The sequence below is a fragment of the Neophocaena asiaeorientalis genome, unplaced genomic scaffold (genome assembly GCF_003031525.2).
Source record: "Neophocaena asiaeorientalis asiaeorientalis breed wild unplaced genomic scaffold, Neophocaena_asiaeorientalis_V1.1 scaffold444, whole genome shotgun sequence".
Taxonomy (NCBI): Eukaryota; Metazoa; Chordata; class Mammalia; order Artiodactyla; family Phocoenidae; genus Neophocaena; species Neophocaena asiaeorientalis.
In genome coordinates, this window is record NW_020172466.1 from 661,242 (window position 1) to 681,051 (window position 19,810).

The 19,810-nt window shown below is 40.3% G+C and overlaps 1 protein-coding gene across 2 annotated transcripts in view; it reads left to right on the plus strand.

Annotated features, from left to right (window-relative positions):
• The window catches only part of MID2 (midline 2), a 92,090-nt gene extending 77,080 nt beyond the window's left edge, over positions 1 to 15,010 (plus strand). For both annotated transcript variants that reach the window (XM_024738139.1, XM_024738140.1), the window contains exons 6-10: positions 3,623 to 3,750; positions 4,853 to 4,996; positions 11,858 to 12,019; positions 13,682 to 13,889; positions 14,490 to 15,010. In XM_024738139.1, the coding sequence (XP_024593907.1) occupies positions 3,623 to 3,750; positions 4,853 to 4,996; positions 11,858 to 12,019; positions 13,682 to 13,889; positions 14,490 to 14,892 (1,045 nt within the window). In that variant the 3' untranslated portion in view covers positions 14,893 to 15,010. The remainder of the gene's footprint in view (positions 1 to 3,622; positions 3,751 to 4,852; positions 4,997 to 11,857; positions 12,020 to 13,681; positions 13,890 to 14,489) is intronic.
• The last annotated feature ends 4,800 nt before the right edge of the window (positions 15,011 to 19,810 follow it).

Genomic DNA, 19,810 nt, shown 5'->3' on the forward strand with positions numbered 1-19,810 from the left:
CTTATTTACTACAAAACAGAAATAGCTCATGACTTTTTTATGTGTACCATATTTAAATTGATCTCATACACCAGAATTCAGATCATGAATGGCTGATAGGATATTTCTGTTGGATAGTCATGACTTAAATAAGATTGGCTTGTGGATAAATGAGTATGATCAGCTTTATGAATTTTGATAGTAATTCCAGTTCAGCAAGTGCCATCACTATTTTCCCCTTCTATAGATATGATTGGGGGACTTCCCTGGTGGCACAGTGGTTAAGACTCCACCTGCCAATGCAGGGGACAAGGGTTCGATCCCTGGTCCGGGAAGATCCCACATGCCGCGGAGCAACTAAGCCCATGCGCCACAACTACTGAGCCTGCACTGTAGAGCCCGTGAGCCACAACTACTGAAGCCCACATGCCTAGAGCCCGTGCTCCGCAACAAGGGAAGCCTGCACACTGAAATGAAGAGTAGACCCCGCTCACCACAACTAGAGAGAAAGCCCTCGTACAGCAACGAAGACCCAACGCAAAAATAAATAAATTTATTTAAAAAAAGATATGATTGGACTTGATTAATAATGTTCAACTTTGCACAGAGGTGGTGAATGCCATCTCAAAACCTATAGGAGACTGTGTTTATATTTAGATTTATATAACTGGTGGTATTAATATATTTAAATACTGAGAAGATCCCTTCACTGTCTCATTGAACAGAGTAAGGCTCACCTGTGCTTCAGGGTGTGTTCATTAGCCTGTTAAGGCCAGGACTAACGATAAGCTGGCAATGTCCACTTTCTCTTTTTGGTCTTAACTGTGCCAATTTAATCAAAATTCTCTGTATCTAAAATGTTGCCTTTTACTTAATGAAAGGCATTTTAGTCTGGTTTAGGTATAATGCCAAATAAAGAGTATTTAATACTTCTCACATTTTAAAAAAATAAATTTATTTATTTATTTTTGGCTGTGTTGGGTCTTCGTTTCTGTGCGAGGGCTTTCTCCAATTGCGGCGAGTGGGGGCCACTCTTCATCGCGGTGCGCGGGCCTCTCACTGTCGCGGCCTCTCTTGTTGAGGAGCACAGGCTCCAGATGCGCAGGCTCAGTAGTTGTGGCTCACGGGCCTAGTTGCTCCGCGGCATGTGGGATCTTCCCAGACCAGGGCTCGAACCCGTGTCCCCTGCATCAGCAGGCAGATTCTCAACCACTGCGCCACCAGGGAAGCCCACTTCTCACATTTTTTATAGATGATCTATAAGGTCGGATGTTTTTAAAATTCAGCATGACAAGATACAGTAGCAAATTTTGCTGGGGAATTCTTCACTAAGTCAGACCAAGTTATAATTCAGGATTGTCTTTTAAACAGCTCTCCAAAAACACATACAACTGTAGAACTACTGTATGTATGTGATTGGTAATGGTGCTTTTGCCAACTCATTAGAAGGATTAAAATAGAGGAGATATACCATCAGCACAAATTTTGTACATTATGTGATCATAAGGCTTAAGAATTAAAACCAAAATCACAGATCAAAAACATTTTATGAAGTAGAACTGTGATGTCAGAGAATATTTACATTTTAAGCTATTTTGGTATGTAATGCTAAATTTGGCCTCCAAAATTTGAATCATTTTCAGTCCTAATAAAAACATGTAGGCATTATTTAATATAGACATAAAAAGCTCCTATGATGTCTTTATAATCATAAACGCTATCTCATTTTAATTTACGTTTCTTTGATTTTTCCTGTAGTTGGGCTTTTTAATATATTTGTTGGCTATTTTCATGTGTTATGAATTAACTTTCTGTTTTATTTGTCTGCACTTCTCCTGTCACCACTTTACTTTCTGCTCATTCCCAGACACCTTAAAATCTGATCCGCCTCTAGTTTTGACCCCTTCCAGTCCATCCACTGCAGCTGGAGTATTGTTCTTATTTTTTAAATTTATTTTTAAAAATATTTTTTATTTTTTGGCTGCCTTGGGTCTTCGTTGCTGCGCGCAGGCTTTCTCTAGTTGCAGAGAGCGGGGGCTACTCTTCGTTGTGGTGCACGGGCTTCTCATTGCGGTGGCTTCTTTTGTTGTGGAGCATGGGCTCTAGGCGCGTGGGCTTCCGTAGTCGTGGCACACGGGCTCAGTAGTTGTGGCGCACGGGCTTAGTTGCTCTGAGGCGTGTGGGATCTTCCTGGACCAGGGCTCGAACTTGTGTCCCCTGCATTGGCAGGCGGGTTCTTTACCCCTGCGCTACCAGGGAAGCCCTGGAGTGTTGTCCTTGAAACATAAATTTGAGCACATCACTCCTTTGCCTCAAAAGCTTCAGTGCCTCTCATTGTATTAGTCTTTCATTTGTTTATCCTGACCTGAATTTTATTCCTGAAACATCGCAATTTCCAGAAACAGCCGAAAGCTATTGTAGGTAGATGTGTAACAGGGTATCCATGCATACGGATATACTATTTGTTTAACTCCTCATCCCCTTACAACTAGTTCACCATACAAGTTTCCTCTCTGCTCTTCCTGCATTCAATGCCTCTTCGCTCCACTCTAACATGCATATTGTTGCCAAGTTAATGTTTCTTTCCATCCTGTTATTTGCATGCTCAAGGATCTTCATTGGCTCCGATTCAGGTCTGGCACAGGACCTAAACATGCATATTTTGATCAAAGCTCAGAGATAAATCTGATGTGGAACAATGGTTTAGAATTGCTGAAGTATGTAAAATTATACCTTATTTTTTTAAAAAACAGGAACTGTCTACATGGTTAAGGGTATAAAGTTTAGAATCCAGTGAACATGGGTTCAGTTATATATTTTTTTCTGATCCTTGTGTGACCTTGAGCAAGTTCCTTAACCTTTCTATGTCTCATTTACAAAATGGAAATAACCTTTGCTACTCAGGGCTATAGTAAGGAGTAACTTAATGTATGTAGAGTGCATGCATGGTGTCTTACATGTACTAAATGCTCAGTAAGGTTAGCATTTGTGCTGTTGTTAGTCATTCAGTTATTCATTCAACAATTATTTATTCATTGTGTGTCCAACACTGTGTTAGGGACCATGGAAGATTATAAGAGGTACAAAACATGGATCCTCCTCTTGAGACTCTTAGAATTAGTTGGGGAGATAAAACTAGCATAGCATTATACAATTAGAGAATAATACAATTAAATGTAAATGTTATCAAAGGTCAAACAAAGTACAGGATTTAGGGGAAGGTTTTAACCAAGCCCCAGCATGCTGGCTTGTTGATTAGCATTAAAAAAATAGAGGGGGAGAAAAAATTCTCTCAAACTGCTCTTTACCAAGCCTTCAGAGGTCTAGTTTTGATGCTGCCTGCCAGATGGAAAATGATGCAGAGGGGAAAGAATCCTGTATTTACTTCTCCTAATTAAGACAGGATGGGGGAGTGTGTTTGAGGGGTGAACATATGTGAATAAATATGGTATAACCCTTAATTGGTTCCTGATGATTAAAATTTAAATGGTTTCCATTGGAAAAGCACAGATATGATATTTTTCACTAAATGAATCAAGCTCTAGCAGTCATTTATTTTCACCTTGTTTAACCAGAAATCAAACATTGGATAAAGGTTGCAAACCTATTTTGATGTATATTGATGTACTTTTCTCTCTTCCAGGGTCGCTATGGCAACTGCATCTTCTCAAGTTCTGATTCCAGACATCAATTTTAATGATGCCTTTGAAAACTTTGCTTTAGATTTTTCCAGAGAAAAGAAACTGCTGGAGGGGCTAGATTATTTAACAGGTGTGAAAATACTGTGCTTTCCTTTCCATTTTAGTCCTTTTCTTTTGGTGTGCTTTGACTTTAAAATAATCTGTAAAGGGCAATATTGATCATGAAAATGCTTTTATAATCTTTAAAATGATACATGTATCTTTTTACATAGAATATATTTTAGTTCATGTAACAGAAAAGAGAAATGAGTTGTCAGTGTCTCTGGGGACAGAATGGGTATACATACCATCCTTACTTAAAGGTAAAAAACAAGAAGTTGCTGATGGTTTTCTCCTTATGAGCCTGTCAGTAAAATAATGTCACTTGTTATAAGGGGTAGAACTCGGGTGGTAATGAAAGAATATTAGAGAATGTCTCACATGGGTATAGGTACCACCCAAATGATTTTAAGGAAATTTAGGGATTAGCAGATTAGGAAGAAAAATATCTGAGTTGCAGAGAATTTTAGAAGATGAGGGAGACAACCAGTCTGTTAAAAATACTGACTACCTTCAGGATTGTTGAATGATCATTCCATGAGAAAAATATACACACACAATAACTTTGTGTTTGTAGTTATCTTTGTTACTATGTTAAAATAGTTGTCATTTATTGAACATCTACTTTATACCAGGCACTATATATTAGTTTTATATCATGATCCTTACAACAAATCTGTGAGGTAATTATCATCCCCATTTTACAGATGAGGGAACTCATATTAATTTGCACAATTAACCCCTATTAATACTGCCAAAAATATATAATACAACTTACTTTGAAAAAAAAGAAATAGGTCAAAGGTCATGTAATAAGGAAACATGTGACCACTTTGCTCTAATATCTACATATGTGTTAGTGCAGGCAGAGTAGACGATGGGCAATCAGTCATCTCAATAACTTAGGCTTAGATCTTTGCCTAAAATACCTTTACCATTGAAGCAAAAGTGGTTTGGGGGAACTTGAGGTCTCAGCACTTGGATTCAGGTTGTATGGTACATGCAATCTAAAGCTTCTTATTAAGAAAACCACCTTTCCGTGAGATGTTGGGTTGGGCAGCAAGAATAACGATTGTAAAATTCCAGAACAGAGAGTATGCTTTCCTTACCTTCTTTTCCACCTTTCCTTACAGCCCCAAACCCACCATCTATCCGAGAGGAACTCTGTACTGCTTCCCATGACACCATTACAGTCCACTGGATCTCGGATGATGAGTTCAGCATCAGCTCCTATGAGCTTCAGTACACCATATTCACTGGCCAGGCTAACTTCATCAGTAAGTCATGGTGTAGTTGGGGCCTGTGGCCAGAGATAAGGAAATGTAAGGAAGCAGTAAGCTGCTCAAGATTGGCCGGGGCGCCACGAGGCAAGTGTTTGTAAGACATGTTAGGTTGTTTAGTATAGTGTTTTGTAGACAGTGCAAGCTCCCCCAGGGCATTGCAAAGACCTTACTGATGGGTGACAAGCAAGTTGTGTATTTCCTTGCTGGGCAGTCACTGGGGCCACTCCCATTTGTTTATGTAATCCTTAGCTTTTCCTCAGTTAATCCATGTCACTCCACTCTCCCAAATCAGAACACAGCTCAGAATTCATTCCTGAGTAGCTAAGCCACCATCATTGCTGATTCTGTGTGTGTGAACATCTCTCTCCTTGACTCTTCTTCCACTTCATTATCATGGTAAAATACATTACATTCAAAGACTACCACTTCCTTTACCACACCTATTTGTATCAGTGAATAAGTGAAGTGACAAGCCTTCTGCCTCTGTCACTCTTCCCTCTACCCCTTCTCCCTTTCCTCCAAGAATTACACCAAATATAAAATGGCCCATCAGTGGGCCATCAAATGAAAGACGTTCGCAAAGCAGTCATTTAGCCTACATGTTATGGTTTCACCTTCTGATGAACTGGAGCAAGACAAGGCAGTAGGATCTTAACTAGAGCTGCAAGTTCCCCTCAATGTGCTGGGGAAAATGGAAATGAAAGCAGAATTAAAAGTGGACTCAAGATTGGAACTGATTTGCACCCTAAGGTTGCGTCTGCATAGCTGCAAATTAGTATTTTCTTTTTACTTTGTGTTTGTGCTTCTGTGTCTGACTTCACAGACCCGCATGAGAGGAGTTTTTCCAACGAAACCGTCCCGATAGGCTTCCTTTTCCCGTCTTGTGACAATTTAGGGCCACATGATGGGATGGGGAGGTGAGAGGACATTTGGGCTCAAACTCGAAAAAACACTTGCCTCGTGCAGCTCCATCCTAAGCCACTTGGCCCTGGTAGCTGCTTTCCTGGGTGTTTCTTCAGGTTGTGAAGTCGCAAAACACTAAGGCCTCCCCAACATACTTGTTTGCAGTTGTCTTTCCTGCTCGGGAAAGTCTTAAAGCCAGTAACTGTGCTTCTCTTTCCTGATATGGGGAGAGCAGTGGTCTCCTGGGAGTTGAGAATAAGTCTAAGAAGTGACAAAGATCAAAAGGCTGTCACCTCTGTTTTCAAGGGTACATAGTCCTTTGTAAAGAAAAGCTTAGAGGATAATTCTTAATAGCGATAGGACCATAGCATCTTAGAATTGGAAGGGACCTCAGATGTCATCTTGTCAAATCTTGCCTTCTACCAGAAACCCTGTAGGTGATTGTCCTGTCTCTGCTCAAACATTTCCGGTGATGGGCAGCTGAATTCTAGCCAAACAGCCCATTCAGTTGTTGTGCAGCTATAAATAATTGTTAGTGCTTCCTTATAAAAGGCCTAAGACTTCCTCCTAGTGAATAATAACAATTTGGATACGTATTATGCTTTTCCATTTACGAACACTCCCATATATGTTATGTCATTTGGTCCTCATAACTTCTTCCTTAGCCTTATGAAATAGATGATAATAATTCTATTTTATAGACGTAGAAACTGAGGCTCAAGTTAAATGAGTTGTCCAAGGTCACAGAGCTAAAAACTGATGGAGTCATTATTTGAACCCAAGCCTGTCAGGCTTCAAGGTTAATGCTCCTTGAATTAAACCAGCTACCAATTATTCCTAGTCCACTGAGGATAGCTGTATTATTGCTCTGGTGTGTTAGCTGATGCCCCCTTGTCCTGTGCCTTTTTTCCAGCAGCCGTGTTGATTGTTGTGTTGACTGAGCATATAGTCAGCTGAAATCCCCAGGCATTCCAAATCCTATTCCTATACAATTGAATTTCTAAACTGAAATACAACATCTTGAATTTATTCCTATGACATTTTATCTGGTTAGTTCTGGCTCCTTATTCCAGCCTACCAAAATTCCTTTGTATGTAGTTTCTGCCTTTCAATATATTTACTTTCCCTTCCAGCGTGCCTTCTGTGTCTTCCTCCTTCGACCATTGATAGAAAAGTAGAATAGGACAGGAACAAAGGCAGAGCCCTGAAGCAAAATTTTGGATGGCAATGGGCAGATAAGTTGAAACTATTTTACTAGTAAAAAATATTCATGAAGATTCCAGTCCTACCTGCTGGTCTGGCCTGCCACTGTTGACTGAACCCTGGTTGTGAGAGCTACTTTCCCTTGAGATTTTCCTATATTTTTTCTTTTTTAAAACCACTTTATTGAGGTATAATTGACATACAAAAAGTTGTCCATCAACAGAGGAATGGATAAAGAAAATGTGGTATATACATAAAATGGAATATTATTAAGCCTTTAAAAAGAAGGAAATCCTCCCACATGCAATAACATGGATGAACCTGGAGGGCATTATGCTAAGTGAAATAAACCAGACACAGAAGGACAAATACTACATGATACCACTTACATGAAGAATCTTAAAATAGTCAAACTCCACATTTTCTTTAACCAGAAATCTCTTCCTTGCTGGTTAGAATTTTGTCCGGAGAAGTACTTCTCCTTATTTTTTCAACTTCCTCCTTTATTTTAAACTTTCTCCCCACTTTATGTAAGATTTGAAATTGTCACAAGCCGATAATGTTTCAGATGATGCTGTTAGCTGAATGAGAATTCCAACAGATGTTTGGATAATGGTCTTCCCCATTACTGTATATCTTTCCTCTGTTTCAGCTTTGCGTTTTGTATTATGAAAGCACTGGCTATAACCTCTCCCTGGCCAGGCAGTCTGTAACATACTGCCACAAAGATGTAACTTCTATTTCCCCTCATTTTCATTCTCATGCAAATGCTCTCCACACACATTTACACTCAGGTTCATGAATTTCCATATTGTGGTCTTTCCATTTTGAACACGGTTTATACTTCCATTACCATAATTCAATGATAAATCCCATCTCATTAAGTCTCAGTGATACCCAGAGGATCATATATTTACCTTTTTAAAATTTAGAAATGATTTCAAAATTACAGAAAACTTGCAAGACCAGCACAAAGAATGCCCATATACTCTTTACCCAGATTCACCTATTGTTAATGTTTTATCCCATTTCCTTTATCATTTGCTAACATTCTCTGTTTCTGTCCATTTTTTCTGAACCATTTGAGAGTAACTGGCATACATCACGGCCTTTCACCCCTAAATCCTTCAGTGTGTGTTTCCTAAGAATAAAGAAATTCTCTTATGTATCCACAGTATAGTTATCAACTTTAAGAGGTATGACGTTGATGCAGTACTTTTAACTAATCCACCATTCATATTCCAATCTTGACGGTTGACCCAATAATATACTTTATGACATTTTAAGGACCCAATGTTGTCCTATATAGTCTAGGATCAGGCATTGGACTTAATTGTCATATTTCTAGCATCCTTTAATCTGGAACATTTTCTCAGCCTTTCTTTGTCTTTAATGACATTGATATATATATATATTTTGTGTGTGTGTGTGTGTGTGTGTGTGTGGTATGCGGGCCTCTCACTGCCGCAGCCTCTCCCGTTGCGCAGTACAGGCTCCGGACGCGCAGGCTCAGCGACCATGGCTCACGGGCCCAGCCACTCCGTGGCATGTGGGATCCTCCCGGACCGGGGCACGAACCCGTGTCCCCTGCATCGGCAGGCAGACTCTCAACTACTGCGCCACCAGGGAAGCCCATACATTGATATTTTTTAAAGTGCCCTTTTAATTTGTTTATTATGCTGTTCCTTATTTTGAGTTTGTCTGATGTTTCCTCACGATTATATTCAGATTACACATTTATGGCTGGAAGGCTACATAAGAGACGTGTTCTCTTTAGGACATCACAACTGGAGACACACAATGTGTACTTGCCCTTCATTGGTGATGCTCATTTTGATCACTTGATCAAAGGTGTTGCCTGATTTCTTCTTTGCATAGTTACTGTTTTTCCTTTTGCAACTAATAAGCAATCTGTGCCATGATACTTTAAGACCATGAAAATATCCTGCTTCCTCATCAAACCCATCCCACCCCATCCCTGTTTTAGCATCAATCAATAATTCTCACCTGATCCAATCTTTACTCTGATGATGGCAAAATAATGATTTTCCAACTGAGCATCCCCTTCCACATTTACAAGTTGCCACTCTGCATTCTACTGTAAGCAAGAGACTCATCCTTCATTTGTTTTATTTTTTTTTTTTACTTCTCAGTATGGACTTATGAATTCTCTTTTTTCGATGGTTTATAATTCTTTACTGCCCTTATTTATTTTGGTGCTCAGATTGCCCAAATTTAGCCAGTGGGAGCCTTTTAAGCTGACTCTTGGGTCCTTATAGTCTTCCATCATTTTCTCCAGTGTTTCCTTACTTTTCAGCATAACAAAAGGTTGTACGCTCATTTTGACCGTATCCTGCCCCAGCCCTGAAGTCAGCCATTTTTCCAAGGAACCCTGGTCCCTTTTAGTAGGAGAATGTTATTATAGACCAAAACCTGGGTACTAGAAGTACACACATACACCCATGTACATATACATATTCGCACATAATATACGTACACACATACTTAACATATGTGCAATATGTATGCACATACACATACAAATACATATTTTAGAAATCACGAGTTTATACCAATATCTCCAATTCCAGTCCATCCCCACAGGTTCGTTCTTACCTTCCCCCATTTCATATTTGTATGTTCCTACTTCCACAATGAGAAGCCTGGTCCCAGCAACATCGACACGGATACTCGTTTGCTCAATAACACATCTGAAATAGTTTCAGAATGGCGTTGCCTATCCCACTGCAAACACAAACAATAGTGAGGATTTGTTTACAGTTCTCCTCTTGCCCTTTGCTGTGATTGTTTACATTTGAAATGCAGGTGGCTTCAATTTTTTCAGTTTGCCTTCAGTTTTAGACCCCACTCTTCCCATTCATATTGACAGCATTTAAATCTTTTGAACTTGTAAAACAACAATGTTTCCAAAAGGGAAAACTATACAAAAAAAGGTGTACTCAGAGAAGTGTCATTCTCTCCTGTATCCTTTTCATTTTCTTCCCCCACCTCCATCCCCTGTAGGCAACCAGCTTCATTATTTTCTGGTTTTTCCTTCTTGTTGCTATTATTGTTTTGTAAATCTAAGCAAATATATGTATGTTTTCTTATTTGCCTTTCTTTCTCGCAAAAAAAAAAAGGTAGCATACTACATAAACTCTTTTGCAATTTTCTTTTTTAAATTAACAGTATATCTTGGAAATCACTCTGTTATCAGTTCATAGAGATCTTCCACCTTCTTTTTTATAGCTGCATAGTACTTCATTATGAAGTTAGTTTTGGTTTTGTATTGTTAGCAGTATATCTGGAAGATCATATATTTCCCTCTTAGTAGTAAAATTTAATGTGCAGCTTATGATTCATACTGTGCATTGATACATAGGCAGCCAAGCCCTCGAACATTTTTCCTTGCCCTTATCCTTGTGTCTTTTCATGCGAATCACTGAACATCGCCACCAATTATTCTTCTTTCTATAGCATATCTGTTTGCACCCCCATTATGCTTCTTTTTTCTAGTTTTAATTTAGACTTCTTCTACTGCTCCCCAAATTAATTATAAAACCCTTCTGATCATATCTCTTTCAAATCACTTATTATTATTTCCAGTTTTTAACCTCACTAAATCCTTTGCTAGAGCTGCATAGAAATGACTAAATTCACCACTCATTTTCCCTGCCCTTTCTTTTCTATCCTCTGGTAGAATTATGGTTAAAAAGTGGTAACCTGACTGAAAAGCAGATAACAGAAGAGATAAGTCTAAATTCACAGGCTAGAATGTTGATCCCTCTTTTACTAAAAGTTAGCCAAATACATGTTTTTAATTATGTACATTTTCTCTGTTTAAGTCAATGTTTATGGTCTAAAGAGTTTCAAAAGCAGAAACCTAGATCTCTGATCCCTTTCCCTACTTGGGAGGGAAGGAGATTCCAGACAACAATGTGTTCCTGGACCACCCAACCTCAAATGAGTATTGGAATCAGAACCAGGAAGGGGTAAAACTGGGTAGTGTCAACTGAGGAGATGATATTCTGCTTTGACTGTTATGTCATCTCCTTGGCTTCCCTATGACACCTTGGAGCCCACCAAGATTGGAAGTAAGGGTGAGGATGGTGTGGGAGAGTTGAATCATAAGCCCTGAAAGCTTTGCTACCTTGCAGAGACTAAAGAACATTACTGTTTGCTCCGTGAATTGTGATGTAGTGGAGAGAACCCTGGACTAGGATTAAAGAGACCAGAGTTCTACTCTCAGCACCATCCCCAGCTATCTGTGGCCTTGGGCAAGTCACTTTTCTTCTCTCTGTCTTAGTTTCCTATTTGTAAAATGAGGGAAATATAGTGCCTAGTTGTCATTTTGGCTCTGAGATTCCATGTTACTGTGCTCTGCTCCACCCATTCGAGGTCAGACTCAGATCTCAGAGGATTGGACCTTTGGAGTAAAGACCTAGAGACTCCATAAAAGAGATGATTCTGTGATTTTGTATAGAAGTTTTCCTGTATTATTTGGCAGCAAATTGGAGTAACCTAACTCTCACTAGTGGTTACATTCAGTTACCAGAAGCAAGGAGCCTGGCATAAGCTTAGCTCCGTGGGAGAAAAGAAGCAGAGGAGGTTCATCTCACTATGTCTTCCACGATTCAAAAGAAAACAAAATGAAATTCACTTTTGGGGGGGGCTTATGATGAATTTTCAGTGTGCTTCTCATCATCCTACCTCTATTACCTTAACATCCTTCCTTTCCCCACGTTACAGGCCTGTATAATTCCGTGGATAGCTGGATGATTGTGCCCAACATCAAACAGAACCATTACACAGTTCATGGACTTCAGAGTGGGACACGCTACATCTTCATTGTTAAAGCCATAAACCAAGCAGGCAGCCGGAACAGCGAGCCTACCCGACTCAAAACAAACAGTACGTTGTGGTGATTCCAAAAGGAGAGAGCAGTTTTGCCCTCAGTGCCAGCAAGTACACTTAGCCTGACACTGGCACCCACAGCAGTGTAAGAGGGCAGTGGCACTGGGTAGAGGAGCTGTACTGTTGGAGTCTGTGCTTTGGGCAGGGGGGTTGTTTGTGTCCTTGGGAGGTATGTGGACACAGAGATACACATAAAACAGCTGGTGGCTTGGGAGGATGTTAGTGAAGAGTTTTTCTCTGCGTTCTGCCTCCATGCTTTGGGGACAATTGAGTAAAAGAGTACTGTTTGTGATAATCTGGTAAAATCCTCCTGCTGAGAAGCCATACCTGCTAGGAATGCTTTTGACTAAAAGTGACAGAAAAATCCAACTAATTTAGCTTAACAAATAGTATTTTTTAGCAGCTTAAACAAATAGTGTTTTTCTCTCTCTTTCGCATAGCAAGAAGCTCGAAGTTTAGGCGGTTCAGGGATGGTGCAGCAGTTCTGTGATGTCGTAAGAGACCCAGGCACCTTCTCCTTTTGTGTGTTGGCTTATTGCCACATGGTCACAACATGACCACTGCAACCTCTAGACGTCATATTTCCTTTCAAGATAGAAAGAAGGGGGAAAGTGTTGGTACACGTGATGGCTGTCCCTTTCATCAAGAAAGCAGACACTTTCCTAGAAGTTTCCTCCATCCTCTCTGACTTCTGCTTCCATCTTCTTAGTCAACCCTAGCAGCGAGGGAGGCTAGGAGCTTGAGTATTTAGCTTTTCTGACCTCTATAGTAAAAGTGGGTAAGAGAGAAAAAGTAGGGGGTGGGTGTTACGTTCGCCAACAGTGTCTGCCAGACGCGTTGGTATTGCCATACCCAGCTGTTGGCTTCTAGTAACTAACTGGTTTTGTCTAGGACTGTAAGGAATAATTTGTTGTCAGTGATCCTGCACAACAAATATTTTTTCTAATTATTGATGATGCAAAAGTCACTCTAACAAAGTTACCTAATTATATGTTATTTACATCCCAGTAGTTAGGGGGCAAACAATTTGTCCTGTAGTTGAGTTATTCTCAGGTTTATTTGTTCTGCCACCAAGCAGCAGTTATCTCATCTATCCCCTCACTTTGTCTCACCTCAAATACTCCTTCCCCTAAAATCTGCTCAAAGCCCAAACCACCCACTGAAATAAAGCAAAGTACAAAACTTATTTGAGGACATGAGACCCTGAGAGCGCCCCCCCCATTTTTTTTTTTTTTTGTGGTACGTGGGCCTCTCACTGTTGTGGCCTCTCCCGTTGCGGAGCACAGGCTCCGGACACGTAGGCTCAGCGGCCATGGCTCACGGGCCCAGCCACTCCGCGGCATGTGGGATCTTCCCGGACCGGGGCACGAACCCATGTCCCCTGCATCGGCAGGCAGACTCTCAACCACTGCGCCACCAGGGAAGCCCGAGAGCCCCCTTTTAACTTGATAGTCTGTGAAGGGGGCACAGCTTATTTTTATTTTATTGAAAACAGTGGCTTCTGGCCTGTTTCCTTAATATAATCCAAACACCAGTCAACTTTCACTGACTCAAGAATGATCATCTTGTCGAGGCTCCTCTGATAGTGATGGTCCTGGAGGACAAAGATAGAATTCTTAAATACTTCCTCATGCATTTTCTTTTTGCTACTTTTTTCAGGCCAACCCTTTAAACTGGATCCCAAAATGACTCACAAGAAGTTGAAGATCTCCAATGATGGACTGCAGATGGAGAAGGATGAAAGCTCTCTGAAGAAGAGCCATACCCCAGAGAGGTTTAGTGGCACAGGATGCTATGGGGCAGCAGGAAATATATTCATTGACAGTGGCTGCCACTACTGGGAGGTGGTCATGGGTTCCTCAACATGGTAAGTGGATCCCACTTTTCTTTTCTCCTCTCTCCCTTGTTGTTAGGTCCCTGGGAGATTTAGTTCTATAGCACAAACGTAATACCAGTAAGTCAAGGTTAAAAGGCATGTGATGGAAACCACTGCTAGAAAGATTTGCCAGTTTTTAAAAAATAAAATTAGGGAAAATATACTGAGCTAGGAGTTGAAAATTACAGCACTCTAATTGCTAACTATTTTTAAGGCTCTAGTGATGGGCTTCCCTGGTGGCGCAGTGGTTGAGAGTCTGCCTGCCGATGCAGGGGACACGGGTCCGTGCCCCGGTCCGGGAAGATCCCACATGCCGCACAGCGGCTGGGCCCGTGAGCCATGGCCGCTGAGCCTGCGCGTCCGGAGCCTGTGCTCCGCAACGGGAGAGGCCACAACAGTGAGAGGCCCGCGTACCGCAAAAACAAAAACAAAAACAAAATAAAACTCTAGTGCTGTCAGTATTATGGATCTAAATGTAAACTGTTTAAAGAAGAAACATGTATTCTATTTCTTAGATATTCTGTAAAGTGTCTAGCATAACTCAGATCATTAATAAATGTTTATTTCTCTCTCCTTTCTACTGTCTCACAGGTATGCAATTGGCATTGCCTACAAATCAGCTCCCAAGAATGAATGGATTGGCAAGAACGCCTCCTCATGGGTCTTCTCTCGATGCAATAGTAACTTCGTAGTCAGACATAACAACAAGGAAATGCTGGTGGATGTGCCACCACAGTTGAAGCGTCTGGGTGTCCTTCTGGATTATGACAACAACATGCTGTCTTTCTATGACCCAGCTAACTCTCTCCATCTTCATACTTTTGATGTGACCTTCATTCTTCCAGTTTGTCCAACATTTACAATCTGGAACAAATCCCTGATGATCCTGTCTGGCTTGCCTGCCCCAGATTTTATTGATTACCCCGAGCGGCAGGAATGCAACTGCAGGCCTCAAGAATCCCCTTATGTTTCTGGGATGAAAGCTTGCCATTAAGTTTCAAGAGAGCGTATAATTCACTGGCTCTCCAGTTCAGCAGTTCTTCCCCTCCTAAACCTCAGTTAGTGTCCAATATACAAGATACAAAAATAAAGTTCATTTGAAGCATCCAAAATAACTAGATATTATAGATTTAATTTTTGTGCATTAAAGCTTGTATTTGAATTAATGTATTGAGTTTCTCAGAACAAATTATCTGAGTAGTCTGGGTTCAAGCCATTGGAGAAGAAATTTGAAGAATGCTTCTCTTGTCATTGGAGAATTAAAAATTCCCAGTGATTTAGGAGTATAAATGATATTGGAAGGAATTAGGGTCATTCTAGGTAAATAATGTAGAAAGATGCTCTGTACAAGGGGCTAGCCAGCTGGAGAGCAGGGGTGTGTCAGCCTTGCTAGTACTGGCCAATTAGGCCAAGTAGAATTTTGAAGTGTCAAATGATCCCATATTATATGCAGCTTTTTATGAGAAAACCTACAATCAAGGATTTATTATGAAGAAAACATGTCTGTGTATATATAATATATATATAAAATGAATAAATAATATATATTATATATTCATTTTATAATTATATATACATAATAAACTTTTTAATTTAGTCATTCGCGTGAGAAATATACTGGAAGGGAAAATAAATTATACCATCCATTTTTGTCCCCTAAAGGGAACATCAAAATCAGTCAACATTTCTTCCCCCCTCCATTCATCCCTCCCTTCCTCCCTCCTGTCACACACACACATGCACATGCAATAATGACATAGATGGTGGGAAGGGCTCTAGGTTGGATCAGGAGAGATAGGGAGACAAGACTGCACAAGAGATGCTATCGCTGGATAGGAAATTGATCCAGGTAGATCTGTTATACGTAGCACAGTTTCATCGATGCTACCTAATGGAGGAGGTTTGTCCGAATTCTTGAAAATTCTGTCACAGAATATTTCAAAGAAGTACAGTTTTCTTACCCTCAAGTACATACAGTTACTAGAATTAGGCTTAAAAAAAGACTTGCATAATGGAGGTTCTTTAGGAACCTTCTTTATTTACCTAATCAGTAAGAATGGAGTGTTGTAGATGCAACAACTATTTGCATATAAATGTACTTATATTTTCAGATAAAACACTTCTGAAGTGCTTAAGAATGCCTGAGAATAGTTTGTTTTCTTAAACAGGTTAAACAATCATTCTTCCCGCAATCTTATTTACACTATTCATTTGCTTAGCCAACCCTTCATGGCAAATGCGGATGTAAGCTTCAACCCAGTCCTTAATCACTATCGTGGAAGGGAATCAAGCTTTATGGTCTGTGCTTCTGTCAGTTCCGCTGCTGAGATTGGGAGTGTCAGCACCAGAACTTTCTCGTTTCAGGAGCTGAGCCGGCTTTAAGGAGTCTACTAATTGGGAGTCGTGAAAATATTGTTGTTGCACAACGTGTTAGTTGTAACAAGTCCCCAGATCGGAGCCTTGAAACAATGCCAAAACTTCTCCCCCTCTTCCTTTCCACAGCCTTTGGTGGGCGTTCATTCATTAATTCATTCAACCAACTATTAGATGCCAGGTACCACGCTGAAGCTGACCTATTGATAATCCACAGCCCCTGCTGTCAAATGGCTTATTATTCTGTAGGAGAGACAAAGTATCTATACAAATCCCCTAAGGAACAGTTTCGTATTGTTTGTACACCTAACATGGAAAGCAAGACTGATGCAGCTACAGATGGCAGGCTCAAACTTACCTATCTAGTGGCAAAGTAGGTTTTTTTGGTTTTAAAAACCCTACGTACTTACTGCTAATCAGGAAATGAGCAACCTCGGTAAGATTCAGCAGTGCTGGGAAATAGCTTGCAGTGATGGAAAGCTCATCATAGCCTTCAGACTAAAATAATCTATTTCCTCTGCCATTTACTAGCTGTGTGACCCAGGGCAAGTACTTCACTTCTCTGAGCCGCTGTTTCCTCTTCTGTACAATAATACCTACCTCACAAGGCTGTTGCAAAGATGAAAAAAAGATAGCACATTGAAACTGCTTAGCACACACCCGGCATTTAGTTAAGTATGGCATTAGTATGGCATACTTAACCATTAAGCATGGCATTTAGTTAAGTATGCAACAAATATTAATCTCCTCCGCTCAGCCCCAGGCCCAGTACAGTGTAGCAGTGCTTTAAAATGGATGTCTTTCATTTCTAAGTTACTCTAAGTCTCTCCTCTAGAGCCTATCTCCAAATTCTTAAACAAAACAGATGATTTTAACCCCTTCATAAAATCTTTCACTGGCTCCCATAGCATTCAGTAGAAAGTCCCAGTTACTTACCCACTTTGGCTTTTCAAGTCCCTATTTGCTTTCCCAGCTTCATCTTTTGCCACCTTCCCCCTCACACTGATTACTCTAGCCAAACTTAACGATTTCCACAAGTTGTTCTCTGGGCCTGGAATAGAGACATTAGTAACAATTTTGATGCCCAGAGTAAACAGTAGGAGTTGTTCTTAAATTAAGGGAATAGTGTGAAAATGCTGTAAGTGCAGAACACTTCACCTTCACCCCAGTCCGACTTTCTTTACCTTGAACTTGGGACTCCCATGCCATTCATTTTTGTGCCTTTTAGATTTTACTGACCTGAGACAAAGCTTCAGTTTCTCCACCCTACTTTTGACTCTAGCCTGGACTTGCTTTCCCCGCCTCTACCCCACTAGACTAGATTAACTCCTGAACCCCTAGGCTGGATTATGTTCTCCAGCTCCCATGGCACCCTGAGCACTACCCCCTCTCAGCAATAATCACATTGTATAGCAGTGTTTTTCAAAGTGTGGTCCTCAGACCACCTGTTAGAATCATTTTTGGTGTTTGTTAAAACAATTGATTCCTAGACCTCACCCTTGATCTTCTTAATTAAAACGTCTGGGCACATAAGTGGAATTTTACATTTTTAACAAGCTCCCCCAGGTAATTCTGATGCACACAAAGGTTTAACATATAAGAATCGTCTTCCGCACTAGACTGTGAATACCTTGAGGGCAAAGACTGTGTCTTTTGGTTTTGCTGTTGTATGTTCAACACCTGACACAGGGTGTGGAACAGAGAGTAGTTGCCTGGCTAATGTTAATTGCATGAATGTATGAGTGAACAAATGAATAATCAAAGTTTCCCTGTTGTACTCTGATAGCCATATTGGTGTTTGTTGTTTTCTGGGCAGAAATGCTTGGCCTCTTCTCCATTTGGGCTGTATTGATATTGTTTTGTAAATGTCCTAGGACTCATACATATAAATGAGTACTGTCTTCCTCAAAAGCTCTTTTGGAAGTTGACTTGGGGAATTGTCTGGAGCATGTGGCACCATTCTTTCCCATAACCTTTCAGTCTTTTCAAACTTTGAATGTGGATTTCAGTTTTGGTCATAGCCCCAAATCACTCAGAGCTAAGTCTACTGAATAAAGTAGGAAAATAAACTGGGTTTGGGGTAAGCAATGAAGTTTCTGAGCCGAATAATAAAAAGTGCTTTCCAAGAAAAAACATGGTGGCAAAGTATTCAGTGGGGGTGTGGTGAGTCCCAGATACTTCAGTAAACTTAAGACTTTCATAGAATACTGTCAATGCCAGGTACCTTAAGAGAAGTCATTGACTACCTCTAGCTAAACCCAGTTGGACAAAGGGAATAGGACCTGTATTTAACATCTTCAAGGAAGGAGACTGCATAGGTTTTCACTGTTGCTCTCCTCAGTCTGTTCTCGTACAATCCTTTCTGCCAGCACATTATTCTTTCTGTCTGCAATTTATGCTTATTTTCACTTTTTATATCGTCTTATTGAAGAAAGCACAAAAATAATCAACAATAAAGTTAAACATGTTTTGAGAATATGAAAGAAATTTTAATGCCACATTGGAGTTCTGGCTACTTGTAAGTAAGAGTAACTGCATCTGTATGTATTTTTATCATACAATTCCATTGTGTAAACTTCGGATGCAGTGAATTTCAAATTGCAGCAAAATCACTTCTATGTTCTTTTCGGCTAAAATACGCTAGGTGAATTTTCTAAGCTTCCATGGTTTACATATTTATATATGACTACCTGGTTGGAGCAATCCACAGATGGACTTTTTGATAAGTGCAAATATTTGATACCCTTTCTTCTACAGAATGGAGAATGTGAGGCTGACAGATGAGAACTACTTCCACATTTATTTTAATTCCTGAAGCCAACTGCAGCCTCAGAGCCATTGGGCTGTACTTTGTGTATTACAGGTTGGCCAGGTTGACGGCCATTAGGTCAGGTGAAACTGCCTTTTACAGTCTGGTCTGCCAGCTTCAGACATATGCTATGTTGTTGTTCTCGGCTAGAATATTTATTAGACTATTATTGGACTATTTTTTATCAAATATTTTATCCCAGGCTTGTTTGTACTGGGAGCTCTGGACCAGTAGTGTCTCTCCTAGTGACAGAAATCTGAGCATCTGTGGATTACACAGCCTCATCCCTCTAAAAAAATATCCCAGCCCATTCAAAACGCTATATTATGAATTAAATAAATATATATGTATTCATGAGTTCTTGATTGTCTCTCACTGGAGTTTGAATTGGGGGAAGATTAAAAGGAAAAAGGTCATGGGTTACTGGAATTGTCTAAATGACTTAGGGGAAATTAATTATGTAGTGGGTAGAGATTTGGGCAGGGAGGATCCGGAGCATCTGGAAATCGAGATCCAATCATGAAGACTTTGGTTTCAGGAGGAAGATACAGTCAGGAAGACTAAAGAAATGAAAGTATAAGGCCCAAGGAAACACGGCACATTCAGTTCCAGTGATTGGGCCAGAAGGTGGGAATTAAGGAAGAACAAAGAAAATCCCAGTGCTGGAACCTAGTGGTTAAAGTCAGGATAGGGCCAGATGTAAGCTGACTTGCTGTTAAACATCTGGCCT